Source organism: Centruroides vittatus, unplaced genomic scaffold (genome assembly GCF_030686945.1).
Source record: "Centruroides vittatus isolate TY-2023 unplaced genomic scaffold, ASM3068694v2 contig_364, whole genome shotgun sequence".
NCBI classification, from domain to species: Eukaryota; Metazoa; Arthropoda; class Arachnida; order Scorpiones; family Buthidae; genus Centruroides; species Centruroides vittatus.
This window is the reverse complement of record NW_027122188.1, coordinates 2,301,953-2,316,906: the sequence shown is the minus strand read 5'-3', so window position 1 is coordinate 2,316,906 and position 14,954 is coordinate 2,301,953. Positions and strand designations below refer to the sequence as shown.

Sequence of the window (14,954 nt, the reverse complement as noted above, 5' to 3'; positions counted from 1 at the left end):
AGGGAGCAGAAATTTTAATAATCTTAGGTATGCTGATGACACTGTACTATTAGCAGAAAATGAATGGGATCTAATGATGCTGATAGAGGAAATATCAAAATTGAGCAATCAATTTGGACTAACACTGAACTGCAAAAAGACCGAAACTTTGGTCATTTCCAATAAGAAAGAAACTTCAAAAGTAAATGTTAAAATCGGAAACAGTAAACTGGAGCAGGTCAAAGGTTAAGTCTATCTGGGACATATGATTGCAGATGATGGAAGGAATGATAAGGAAATTGGAAGAAGGATTGGAATTGCAAGGACTGCATTTACAAACTAGTGTTGACATCAAGGGAGATTAGTATACAAACAAGCGTTTGGTTGGCAAAATGTTATGTTTGGTCGACCCTGCTTTATGGAGCGAAGAGTTGGACAATGAATGCAGATAATGAAAAGAAATTAAAGGCATTTGAAATGGGGATTTGAAGAATGCTGAGAGTTCCTTGGAGGGCAAATAGAACAAATGAAGATATCCTGGCAACTGCAAATCAGAAAATAACCTTACTACGAGGGCTGTTCAGAAAGTTTGCGGCCTCAAATAGAACAACAAACAAAATAATGTTAAAACTTTTTTATTTTTCAATGTAGTCTCCTTTGTTAGCGATGCACTTATTCCAGTGATGTTCTAGCTTTTCTATGTCATCACAATAAGTCGTTTTGTCAAAGTGTGCAAAATACTCATTTACTTCAGAGATGACTTTGTCATTTGAGTGGAATCTCTTTCCAGCCAAGAAAGTTTTTTGGTTTGGAAAAAGGTGGAAGTCACTGGGGGCCAAATCAGATGAGTACGGTGGATGTGGAACTAATTGGAAGCAAAGTTTATCTTTTGTTCGGTGATTCTGGCAAAATGTGCAGGTGCATTATCGTGGTGGAACAGAACCTTTTTCTTCTTCAAGTGTGGCCTCTTTTCTTTGATTTCTTTCTTCAGTTTTTCCAAAAGTTTACAGTAATAGACAGCATTGATAGTCTTTCCTCTTTCTAGGTAGTCAATAAAGATGATGCCTTTAGCATCCCAAAAAAACCGAGGCCATCACTTTCCCCGCTGATGGAACTGTCTTTGCTTTCTTTGGTGGTGGCAAACTATGGTGATTCCATTGCTTCGACTGCTGTTTTGTTTCAGGAGTGTAGTAGTGGATGCACGTTTCGTCAGTAGTCACAAACCGATGCAAGAAATTCTGTGGGTTTTTCTGGTAGAAGTCCAAACACTCCTTTGACATCAAAGTGCAAACACATTTTTGCTCAGTGGTCAGCAGATGTGGCACCCATCTTGCTGAGACCTTCATCATACCCAAATTTTTGGTTAGGATGTGGTGCACTCAGTCGACAGAGATGCCTGTTGTCTCAGCTATCTCACACATTTTCAAACGGTGATCTGCTAACACCAAATCGTGGACTTTGTTGATATTTTCTTCAGTGACAGCAGTTGACGGCCATTCACTGTGAGGGTCATCTTACACACACTCTCTTCCAGATTTAAAAAGGGCTGTCCATTTTTTCACAGTGGTGTACAAAGGAGCAGACTCTCCCAAAACTTCATCCATGTAAGCTTTGATTTGAGATGGGGTCAACCCTTTCTTCGTCATGTATTTTATGACCACACGAGTTGCCATCTTCATTTTTGACAAAGCATGTGCACACCAACTATCTGCTAAGCTGTCGTGGAAAAACTTTATGATAAATCAAGTGGAAATTGGTATCGCATTTTTAGCAAAGATGGCTGAATTATTCCCGTCAAAAATTAAATTGATCGTAGTGCCGCATATAGGCAAGGCCGCGAACTTTCTGAACAGCTCTTGTAGAAGTAGTAAGGAAAAGAAAAGTGAGTTATCTGGGGCATGTACTGCAACACCAAAGTCTACAAAAACTATTACTGGAGGGAATGATTGAAGGGCAGGCCAAGAATGAACTGGTTCAACATCAGGAATTGGACATACTTAATGTATGAAGAATGCTCAAGAGAAGCACAAGATAGATCATGGTAGAGTGAAATGGTGGTCAACCTCCTGACAGGAGAAGACACCTAAAGAAGATGTGCAACTGACATATATGAAAAATAAATGAAACAGTAATGAAATCAACTAATTTCACCAGATCTGTGACATAGTTCAACACATTCAACAAGTTTCAACTATTATAAGATCTTCGGTTGAACTCGCCACTGCTTGAGAGGCATTTTGGAACATGTACAGACAGGCGTCACTTTTTGTATTCTTGTGCATATGTTTTAATGATTCCTTAATTTGCTTTTTCATGTTGTTCTGCTTTTACTTTCCTGACTGTTATGTATACATAACAAGGGAAATAACAGAATCGTGTCAGATTTGACCCTCCCGAGTTTTTTTTTTTTTTGCAAATCTCAATGTTTTGAGACCTTCTGAACTCAAAAACGGCAAAAAAAAAGTCTGTGGATATGTATGTATGTATGTGTTGGTGTCTATTTTGCTTAATATCTCAGGATGGGTGGAGATTAAAGAAACAAAATTTGGCACAGTAGCTTGTATATAATGGGCATTGATGCTATTAAATTTTGGTTGTGAAAGATCAAGGGAATGGAGAGATAGTGTGGTTATGTGATATATCTAGCAAGGGGTCAGACTTAATGAAGAGTTTACTTGTTGTTAGCATTTATAGTATTTTACGAAACTTATCTCTACTCTCAAAATTTTATATTTTTCTACAGTTTTGTGAAGAATGTCATTTATTATTGACATTATTGGTACATAAATATAGTAAACACAATGGTAGCATAGGAAACATAAAACCAACATATACTAAGTATTCTCTGATGTACTTACAGCTGTTCTGTGCTTACAAAAGATAAATGAACTCTTAATTTCAACAAAAAGAGTAACTTTTTTAACAATAACACAATTTTAATAAAAAGCTAAATTTAAAAATTTTCAAATAAACTTTTTTCCCATGTAAACAAAATTGATTGCATAAAAAGAGGATTACTTTTGTGAACCATGTTATTTCAAAATTGCATAAAATAGACCATGTAAAAATAGGAATAGGTATATTTGATGGAACAAAATAATGATCATCAATTTCATAATTGAGTTTCTAATTCAGCAGGAAGTTACTGTTAGCATTACAAAAGCTAATAATGGCTTCTTGTTAAGTCATAACTTTTTTTTAATTTATAGACATTATTCTTTACAGTAATTTTTACTTTTAAACTTTCATAAACTTTTATTGACCAATAAATATTGAGTGAGAAAGCAGTTATTCAACTAAGTTATAACAACTTGCCTCAATAATGGGACAGATTTTGGAGTATATCTTATAATTTGAGTTAACTCTCTTATTGTCATTATGTTGTTAAAATTCATAAACAATTGTAATAGCATATTTCTAGTAGCCAGCATATTTTAAATTAGTTCTGGTAGTTTCTTTCTTTAGTTATATTGTAGTGCTACTTTGTACTTAATTATTTACACAAAACAAGGCTACATACAAAAATCTTAAATTTATTATGTACGTGAGATATGACACAGTTGTACAAGTCGAACATAGATGCTAGAACATGAGTGTCTAGAGTGAGGACTGAATCCAAAGTGAGGTCAAAGGGTTAGGTTGCCAGTTTGTTAATGTGAAGGGCGTAATCGAGGGTAGGGAATGACTATGATTAACCCTATCACTTAATCAAGTATCCGTTGTAAAACGAATCTTTCAGTTGTCATATAAGAATGGCTAAGTTGCAAGCAGCAGGGCGGAGGGACATTCTATCGAGTGGAATATATTTTATATTAGAAACAATGATTGCTAAATCATCTCTTCCGTTCAGGTCTGACACCAGGTTATCAGTTTTATGACACGTGGATAACCATGCGTATTAATCTATCTGTGTACGTGCGATATTAATGAATTATTCTAAGTCCAATTCTAAATGAAACAAAGATTATATTTATTAGACTTAACTAGAATAATTACAAAATATATACAAGATAAAATTAAACAAATGAACTTCAATTAATAATAAGAGAATAAAATGCATGGAGATTACTAACCACCTAAAAATAACCTATTCATGCTATATCTAACACTAATGCACAGAGAGAGAGAGTTTACAGTATTCTGATAAATAACAATACCTCAGCAATTTCTTTTAACATAGTCATATTCAAAATTGAAGAGCTTGATAATCTTTCGTTATTCACCATATATATAACTATACTGATAATGTTTATAACTATATCCTCTAGTATGGTCTTTCCTATCTTCAGGACTGCACATAATTACATTACAGTATGACTTTTTCTATCTTCAGGACTGCGCAATTTGGGCGGAAAAACCTTCCCTTTTTTATAGAGATGAGCGGCCTACAGCCGCCTAATGATTCATCTCAACTCTGTCAATGACAGGAAGTCTACTTCCGTGGATTTTGATAGAACTTTTGTTTTTACAACTCAAAATATTGTGGATTTTCTTCAATGTTTTAATTCTTATTGACATAATTTTTATCACATAACATTCCACATTGAACGTTACTTAAAGTTGTATCTTTCTTAGATTCTGACATTAGGGATTTTAACCCATACAGATGAAATCAAAAGTTCTGATGTATCTTGACGTCATCGACCAGGAAGTTTTTCAACAGAAACCTCTTTTGAATCATTGCCAAAATTATAAAACATTATTTTATAATTTAACTTTAAATTATAAATTTAAATAATTTCACAAATTATCGATCTCGATTTCACATTAAGTTCAGGGGTCCTCCTGGTGGTGACTTTTGGATTTAGGACCAATCGCTACAGTACTCCCCCCGTACCATAGGTACAAAGTTAGAGGTATCGAGGGTTGAACCTAACTCTTCTTCCAGATTGTGTCATTGTTGTCGTCATGTTGGTGGGCATGGAGTCATTTGGAGTGTTTATCGTTTGTCGCTCTGAGGTGTCTGGACGTGTTGTCCTGTACGAGTTTGACATGCTGACATTCTCGCTGTCCAAAAATGCTGGCTTCAGCTGGTTGATGTTAATTGTTATCATTTTTCCATTGACTAGGATTGTGAAGTGCTTGGGTGTCCACGTGGTTAATTGAGAAGGGGCCGTCGTAAGGGGAGGTCAGAGAAGCTTTATGACCTTCTCTCCGCACAAAAACATGGGAGCAGGTGTCAAGTGCTGGATGAACAAAGTGTGAAGGTTTTACATGTGCAGATGTTGAAGTCAGTGTAAGCAACTGCATTGTGGACCATAGGTGATGGCGGAAGGATGATGGATCTGCTGATGGTTCCCGCAAAGAATGAAAGAACTCTGCCAGGAGACGAAGGGTTGTGCCATATACCATCTCGGCACAAATACCACTGATGTCTTTTTTTAATGCTGATCGGAGGCCGAGAAGGATGATTGGGAGAGATTCTGTCCAGTGTTGTTCATGACATCTGAGAGCTTGTTTTAGGGAACAATTCTGTCGTTCAACTAAACCATTGGCTGATGGGTGGTATGGTGTTGTAAGTATGTGTTGGATGCCCAACATAGCTGTCAGTGAGGCAAACAGATGAGATTGGAATTGTCGGCTTTGATTGGTGGTGATGATGGAGGGAACACCGAATCTGGATCCAATCAGAGACAAAAGTGCAAGCGACTGTTTCAGCAGAGATGTTGTGGAGGGGAACAGCTTTAGGCCACCTCGTGAATCTATCTATGCAGGTGAATGGGTAGGTAGATTTGTCTGAAGGTGAAAGTTGTCCAACGAGGTCAACATGCACATGTGAAAACCAATTAGATGGAAGGTCAAATCTCTGAAGAGGGCTGTTGGTGTGCCAATTCACTTTGGACCATTGGCAGTTTATGCAGGAACGGGTCCAGTTGGCGATGTCTTTCTGCATCGAAGACCCCACAAAACATTCTTAGACTAAACGTCTTATGGCATGAATTCCTGGATGGGTCAAATTGTGCATGGAAGAGAAGATTTGATGGCAAAATTGGAGAGGTATAGGTATATATGGGCAAACCATGCCGTCCTTCGTGTCACAATATAGTTGTAGTGATGAGCTGATTCGAAGTGGCTGTAGCATGAGTGATGTTTTATCGTCCATGAGGAATGCAGTTAGCTCATCATTGCTTGCTTGAGCTTCTGCTATGGCAGTAAAGTCTGTCACGAAAAGTCAAATCTCATTGATCTGAGAAAGGCTGTCTGCCACAATGTTGTTCCAGCCAGTGATGTGCCTGATGTTAGTGCTGAACTGTGCAATGTAATCAAGATGTCACAGCTGATGTAGGGAGCAAGTTTCCAGTTTTTGGTGAAACGCAAAGGTGAGAGGCTGATGGTTTATAAAGATGACGAAGTTCCGACCCTCGATGGTATGGCGGAAATGTTTGATCACGGAGTATATAGCTAGCAGCTCCCTGTCATAAGTACTGTACAGTCAAACCTGTTTTTATGCGCTTTTTTTATGTGCGATTTTTATTTGCGCGATTTTTTTAATGTGAATTTTAATTTGTGCGGTTTTTTTGTGCGATTTTTTATTTGTGCGGTATAGTTGGCGACTAGTCTCGTGCGATTCGTCATGTCTCACGTTGACTTATTATAACTAAATAAACTTATTATAGCATAAATGCACTTATTATAGTAATATTATTGCATGAATATGCGAAAAATGAAATAATTTACTTTTTAAGTCAACAAAACACCACCTGGACAAAAATATGTAAAACAGACGATAGACCAGACGATGCAGTCAAGTGCTGACATCTGTTGTCAATAAATTCTATTTCGTACGGTTTTGAGTTATTTTCTATGTGAGACTTTTTTTATGCGGTCCCTGTTGACCGCATTAAAAAAAATATTTTTTAATTGTGTTGCGAAAACTATTATTTACAGCCATTCGTGAAGTTTCGTGAGATTTTTTTTAATGCGTCTTTTTTAATGCGGTCCCTATCCCCTGCATAAAAACAGGTATGACTGTACTTTATTTCGGTAGTCCGCAAAAAAAAAGCTAGTGGACGAGTTCCTTCAGCATTGTGGGTTTGGAATACAGTGCCGATGTGTCTACCATTAAAGAGAGATTGTCGGGTGACGAATAGTATGCAAGGTTTGTTGCATTTGAGAAATCTGCTTTACATTGATTGAAGGACTTTAGAGCAGATTCTTTCCAAGAGAGGATGCGTTTATCATTTTTCTTGGAATCCTTGAGAAATTTGAGTAGTGAGACCCGAGTTTGGGCTATATTTGGCAAAAATGTCTATAAAAATTGAGCACAGCTAAGAAGCGACGGAACTCAGTGACAGTTTTTGGTTGAGGAAAATCATTGATGGCCTTGGTTTTTGATGGCAAAGGTTTTACTCCTGATGATGTGATCATGCAGCCGAGAAATGGAACTGCAGATTTTTTGAGGATGCACTTGGATCAGTTTAATTTTAGGCCATGGTCTTGCAAGAGGAGGAACGTTTGGCTGAGGTGGTCCACGTCCTCTCCATCCTTGGACGTGACCAATATATCATCAAAATAGAGGATACAGAAGTCAAGGTCAAGTAAGACCTGGATACTGCTGGAAAGTTTGACCAGCATTTCGTAGGCTGAAAGGAACATAAATGTATTCAAACAAACCAAATGGGGTTGTTGTGGCAGTTTTTCGAATGTCCTCGGAGAAGACCAGTATTTGGTGATAGGCACAGGTTGGGTCCAGTGTGGAAAAAATGATTTTGCCTTCGAGGAGTTGAGTGCAGTCCTGTATATGAGGAACAGGATAGCAATTGGGGATTGTTACAGCATTGAGACAGCATTGAGACAGCATTAATCGCTGCATGGTTGCCACTGGCCATTTGCCTTTTTAACCATGTGTAATGGGCTGGCCTATGGGCTTTTGGATGGCTGGATGATGCCTTGAAACATTAAGAAATGAAATTCTTCATGGGCTGCTCGGAGCTTATCCAGTGGTAATCGTCTAAGTTTTGAGAAGACAGTTGGTCTTTTGGTCTCGATGTGATGGAAGGTGGTTGGCATCTTTTTGGTTTCAGGAGTTATCAACAGATTTGTAATGGTAGTGAACTTGGCCAAAATACAGTGGTAGGAAGAGTCATTAGTCACAGCAATGATGTTAGTGACAGTTGTAGGTCGGTTCTGCCGGCAACCAGGAGACTCAAGTTGCGTGACTTTATCGATTAGTCAATTGTTTTTGATGTCTACCAGTAGGTTGAATTTAGTTAAGAAGTTGATTCCTATGATGGGTTGGGTCACGTCAGCAATAACAAATGGCCATGAAAAACTCCACTTTAAGTTAAAATTGCATGTTAATATCTTTGTTCTGTAAATTGGAATAGGTGATCCGTTTGTGGCAAAGAGGACTAGCTTCTCAGGTTTGCTTAATATGTGTTGAAACTTTTCGGAATCACTGAGATGTATCTATTAGGAACCTGTATCTATTAGAAATTTATATTTCATAGTAGGGTCAACCATGGTGATTCAGTTGATGTGGCAGGGTCGACTTCTGGCAGTAAGTGCCTGCCCAGTCAGTTTTCCACTTGTCAAAAGGACAAGGGGCTTTGCATTTCTTTGTCTGTGCCCCAAAGGTAGCGTGATAGTAACACATGCCATTGTCAGGACTGCTGTGCTGTTGATTTTGATGTTATTTGCTGTGGTACCTCATGTTAGAGGAGTATTCAGAGTGTCTGAAGGAGTGGCGTGGGTTGTTGATGGTCATAGTGAGGTTCTTGACCTGTTTGGCTAATTCTGCAACTTCGTTCTCCAGGGTGGAGATAGTGACAGGGTCATGTTTGACTGTTTGGATGTGTGCGGGGGAGACTAGTTCCATTATTTTGTCGGCTATGGTGCCCACTTGTTGGAGTTTTTTGTTTGATGCAGCTAAAATGGTTTGTATATTGTGGGTAGTCTTGAAAGCTAGAGGGATTTCAAGAGATCTTTGCTGAAATGGTTACTGGCCAAGTCGCGTATCCGTGTTAACAGGAAGGACGTTGGTCTCCCAGTTCTAACCCTTGGAGAAGCGTTCTGATTTTGGAAGACTCGCACCCCAAATAGATGTTGATAATATGAGCCTTTAGCATAACAAATTCATTCTGGTCAGTTGGGTTGATGATTAGGTCATGCACCAAATTTAAAATTTCCAGCTCTACCGCCACAACGATGTGTTTAAATTTCGTGTCATTGACAGTTATGTTGGTAATGGAAAATTGTGCTTTTAACTGTGCGAACCATAAGCTGGGGTTGCTTTTCCAGAAAGGTGTGGGTCTGATCACAATGCATGCTATATGACAGTGGTCGTCGTTATTTTCTGCCTCAGCCATGATTTTAGCGTAGTTGTGGCAGTGCGAAGGCAGTTATCCGTAAATGATGTGTTTCACGCACAGTTTGGCACATGGTGAGAGGACAAAGAAAGATGGCACGTAAAGGCACATGGCAAGAGAACAAAGGATGGCACGTGGTGTGAGAACAAAGAATGATGGTACGTACTGTACAATATCTTTCTGTTAAACAGTCTACTGTCGACGAAAAATATCCATGGTTACACTTTTTGAAGGTTTAGATGAATGATTAGCCAGTTCCAAAAGAGATGAAAGTCCAACGTTTGTATCCAATGAAAATGGATGGAGTTTTCATGTCATACTGTAGAATCCTTCATTAGGTAGAGGGCACCATAAATCATATATCACGTTCAGGTTACCAGTTTGTAGCGCTACTTTGTACTTAATTATTTACGATACACAAATTAAGGCTACATACAAAAAACTTAAATTTATTATGTACTGTACATGAGATATGGCGTGATTATACAAGTCGGACATAGAAGCAAGAACATGAGCATCTAGAGTGAGGACCGAATCCAAAGTGAGGTCAAAGGGTTATATTACCAGTTTGTTAAGTTTAAGGGTCTTCTTGGTGGTGACTTTTGGATTTAGGACCGAAGCTGTTGCGACATATATCATCAAATATCTTTTAAAGTTTATTAACAGTTTATTTTAGTACTCTTAGTTATGAAAACTAAGATTCATTTATTATATCAAGAGTTTATTATTTTTTGGAAATTGTATTTGAAAGGCATGTTTGTTGTTTATCCATTCTTTTTTAATCTAAACATGAAATATTAGTTTTGTTTAGTAATGCTAATGAACATTAAGGAAAATTTTTTTTTATTGATAATTCTGTTATGAAGTTTTTTCATTGTTTCAGTCATCTGAAGAACAAAACTTATTTATTCAGTTATCTTAATTTTCTTGTTGATGGTCTAGAATTTGAGAAAACGAAGAAAGAAATTAAAGCTGCTATGAGATCCATTCTGTAATATTTATCTGATAGTATTGTTAATAAAATATTCAAATATCAATAATAATTTTACCTGTATTAATAAGGATGCTTTTTAAAAGTATAATTTTTATTTTCAGGAATGCTTTGAATTTTATGATAGTGGTGAATTTTCTCAAGATGAAACTGGTGATATATATTGCCGATGGTGTGCTCAAGGTGGAAAACTTATTGCTTGTGATTACTGTTTAAATGCATTTTGTTATAATTGTATTAGACGTAATTTTGGACGTGGAGAAGTGCGTTGTATCCAGGATGCTATGAAATGGCATTGTTACATGTGTAATTCTCAAAAACTTAATGGCTTAGTATCATATTGTTCCATGATATTGGATTACAGTCAGAGAATGTCACGCAAGAGAAGTCCAAAATTATCTAACAAACTTAATGATAAAGTGATTTGTATAAATGATTTTTCAGATTCTGATAAAGGTACGTGGGTACAACAAAGGATTGAGGATGTTACTGACATTGCTGAAAGTTTAAAAGAACAAGTTCAATTATTAAAAACAAATATAGATAAGGAAAAACCAGAATCAGTAATTCAGTGTAATAAAATGCTAGATCGAATTTTAAATAAATACATAAAACAATTAAGAAATGTTGTAGGAAAACAGAGTCCTTTTATTAAAGGTAGAAATTCAGTAAATTTTCACAGACAGGTTAAAATAGAAACAGATGTACAAAAAACAGAATCGACTGTTTCAAGAAGAATAACTGAAGAAAATGGTTTTGAAAATTCATACTCTGATAATAGTAACAGTTCTGAATCCAGTGATAAGAAACATTCTAAAGATGATGAAAACAATGATGATTATTATTTAAAAAGTAATGAATTCCATTCTGATACTTCAGGTGAGACCAGTGAAGTAGAAGAGAATGTAGAAAAATTAGATGACGATGCAAAAAGAAAAAGTGAATGTACTGAATTATCACAAAATCTTCTAACTGATATTCATGAGTTGAAATCATTCACTTCTAGTTTAAATAATAAAACCAACAATTCTCAAGATTTGTCAGTTTATATTAAAAATAAAAATAGAGACTTTCAAAATGAAGATGAAATTTTAACAGATGAATGTAGTAATAATATCAGTAATTTAAATAATGATGCTTTTAATGTAACAGAATTGATTTCATCATCAGAAAATATTTCAAAAATTAATAATGAATTTAATTCTGAAAATAATATAGAAATTGTAAAAAGTAAAAATGATACAGATATTCCTGAAGAAAGGTCAGAATTTACAAAAAATGATGATGAAAAAGATGTAGAGAATATTAGTGATGTAAGTTCTGATAAAATTGATAGGGATTTATCACACACTTCTTGTGACGAGAATGATGGCATTGATGATCATAATAATGCTGATCGAAGTATTTTATCCCCACAAGAAAATATTGCAAATTTATTACTTACAGAATCAAATAGTTCCATTGACTCTGAACAAAATGTTCAAAAAGAAAAAAATGATGAAAATTTGTCTAAACAAGAAAAACTAAAAATTAAAAATGAAAAGATTAAAGAAAAGTTACTGGCTGATGATTCATCTGACAGTGAAACAGAACCATTTAGTCTTCCAGAAGCAATTTCATTAAATAAAGATCATTTTAGTAGTGATTCCACAACTGAAGTTTCAACTACCCAATCTGATTCTGAAGAATCTAAGTCAGAATATTATGATCATAGAGATGATAAACTTCAAATGGATGTGGATGATAGAACTTTAGATGATGCAATTGAAGACTTTCCAATGAATGAACAACCTGAAAAAAATTCAAAAAAAACTAAAAAATATAAGATAGCTTATAACAGTTTAGATAAAGAAATAGACCGCCTTGCATCACTCTCTACTTTAACTAGAAAAAAGAAAAACTTAATTTCTGATGATGATGATGATAAGGAATCTGAAAACGTCACAAATTTAGATAATGGAATTAATAATGATGAAAATATTGATAAGAATGGTAAGAATTAATTTTTAAGTAAGTTATTTAATTCTATTTATTCTTTTAAAATCTTAAAAAGATTTATTGTATGTTAATTAATTTGCTACTAATTGACTATTAAGTAAAAAACATTAATATAGCTTTATATATTCATAAATAATATAGTATACTGTATATTAATATAATAATAAGTTTATTCTTAAAACAAATTTAGTACCTATTTTGAAATTCTTGTCTATCAGCCAACAATTTGTTTTGCATAAACGGTGGCTCAGATTTGTATAAGAGATTGATTGAAGTTTATTACATTATGCTTTATTAGAGTGCACACTATAAAACAAATTTTTTAAAAACATATCTTCTCTAATTACAGATTTATAATTAGAAACATTTAACAGAAATTTTTAAGTAAAAATAATTTGTTAATAATTTGTTAAAATAATTTGTAAAGTAAAGTAATTTGTTTGTGAAATTGTGGACTGTCAACTGGAGTGAACGACGGATGAATAATGGAAGTAAAGTATATTTATCTTTGTTAAACATTAAAATTTTATATTTGTGTATACAATTAAATGTAATTAGAAATTTTTAAATTGAAATTTCATTATTCCTGTTAGCAGCACATCTGTGTTTTTTGTTTGTTAAAATTGTCTTAATAGTGGTCCCTTCTCTGTTATGGTATCATATTTTTGTTAATGAGAAATTGGTATTTCGATAGAGTAAATAATGCAGTCTAACAAAATTTTTCAATTATTGGTAACCATCACTTCAATTTCTTTGAAACATTAGCTTAAATGTATTATAGATCAGAATAAGTCAGAATCTAAGCATTTTTTCTAACCATCACTGCAATTTCTTTGAAACATTAGCTTAAATGTATTATAGATTTACTTACATCCATAGTAACAGTGGGGACTAAATTTGCAGTAATTTTTTAAAATCAAAATCAAGATTTGATGTGTCTTCTTATAGAGTGTTACTTTAAAAACTGGAAAGTTAATATACAGTAACTAATGATTTTAATAGAAGTCAATGTTTTGGAAAATGTTTAAACCCAGTGGGCTTCTGACAGACAGTATGGTATTTGAAATAAATTGAATTTTTATGATTTCACTAATTTGATTGAATGATAAAAAATAATGGTACTAATAACATTTACAGATTGATAAAAAGAAATCTCTTTATCAAAGAATGAAAGTTGATAAAAAGCAAAGACAGATGATGCAACTAAGGATATTATAGATTATTAAAACCTAAGGATATATATAAAATTGTCTTATGTAACTGTGCTATCAAAGAGTACACGAAAATTTAAATTTTTTTTCTTTCCTGAATTATAGAGGACTAAAAAATAATTTAACTCTAAACCATTTGTTAAAAATGATATAGAATTTTTTAAAAGGTTAAAAAGTCAAACAAGTCTTTCGTAGAGAGAAAATACTGTTTTTTATTACATGATATTTATCCCTAAATGCATTTTGCCAGTTTTCTGGCCTCCTCAGTAGGGCTTGAAAATACAAATATAATTTAAAAAGCCAACAATGACAAATTTTCATTACCATCTCCTATCTCGTTTACAACTTTTATACCTGACAAGGTTTACCCAGCATTCCACTGGCAGCACACCATTATTCAAATTTACAGAGTTCTTTGCATGACAATTGCAAAGTGTTCTTTAAATTTTCTTTTTACACAGTTTGTTTCTTTGTATACAATCTTTACTTTATTAATATTAATTTGACAATCATGGGCATTGCAATGCAAAAATACCGGTGAAGTACTAACTTTTAATTGTACCGCGGCATGATGTTCCGACAGTCTAACTTTCAACTTCCACTTTGTTTCTCCAATGTAAAAACTCTGATTGTAATCTGTACACCACTCCTTCTTCTTCCAATGGATCTTTTTTTATTATTAATATTACCTATTTTCATTAGTTCAGACAACCTATTTTTTTGGATAGGAGCTAATTTTAAAGTTTCATAAAAAATTTTTTGATATTTTTCATATAATCCTTTAATTTATGGAAAGGATACATACTTTTTTAACTTCCTGTTTTTTCTTTACTTGCTTTCTATTTAACATGAAATCATCATACCACTTTTTAACATTTTTCCTGAGTAGCCATTCAACAAATACTTCTTATTCACTGTTTTTATTTCTTTTTCTCTCACATTAAATTTAGTTATTCTGGAAAACATCTTACTTATGTCCGTAAGATATATATTTTGTTTTTGACTCACTGGACAATATGATTTAAAATTTATAACTTTTTTAGCATTACGTGGTTTTTCGTACTTACAATATTCAAGGTGGCTTTAATATTCTAATTTTGAATTTTGTAATATTGTAATTGGAATCTTACCTAGTCTAATCATTTTGTTGACATTCAAGTCGCTATAATCTTGCCAGGGTAAGGTAATTTATTTATTTATTTATTTAAATAAAGATGGGTGAAAACTCAGGACTACTCATGGGTATTGTCTGAGTATGAAGAGGGAGAAAAGGTGATTTAAGAGAAAGCTGAAGGGGAAAGAAAGGAGGATAGGAAAGTGGGTGAAAAGGGAAGGTCTCATGGGCATTTTGCCGATTTTATAAAAGAAACAAATTATGTACATGCAGCTCTAGGTTGTTTGAACAAAACCTAAAAATACACAAAATATAACCCTACAATCTTATGCCTGAAGTTAATATGATACAAA

At 34.3% G+C, this 14,954-nt stretch overlaps 1 protein-coding gene across 1 annotated transcript in view; it reads left to right on the top strand.

Moving 5' to 3' along the window:
* LOC136975108 (transcriptional regulator ATRX homolog) overlaps positions 1–14,954 on the top strand; it is a 162,927-nt gene that overhangs the window by 44,960 nt on the left and 103,013 nt on the right. Inside the window, exon 4 of the mRNA XM_067270115.1 lies at positions 10,383–12,270. Within this exon, the coding sequence (XP_067126216.1) occupies positions 10,383–12,270 (1,888 nt within the window). The remainder of the gene's footprint in view (positions 1–10,382; positions 12,271–14,954) is intronic.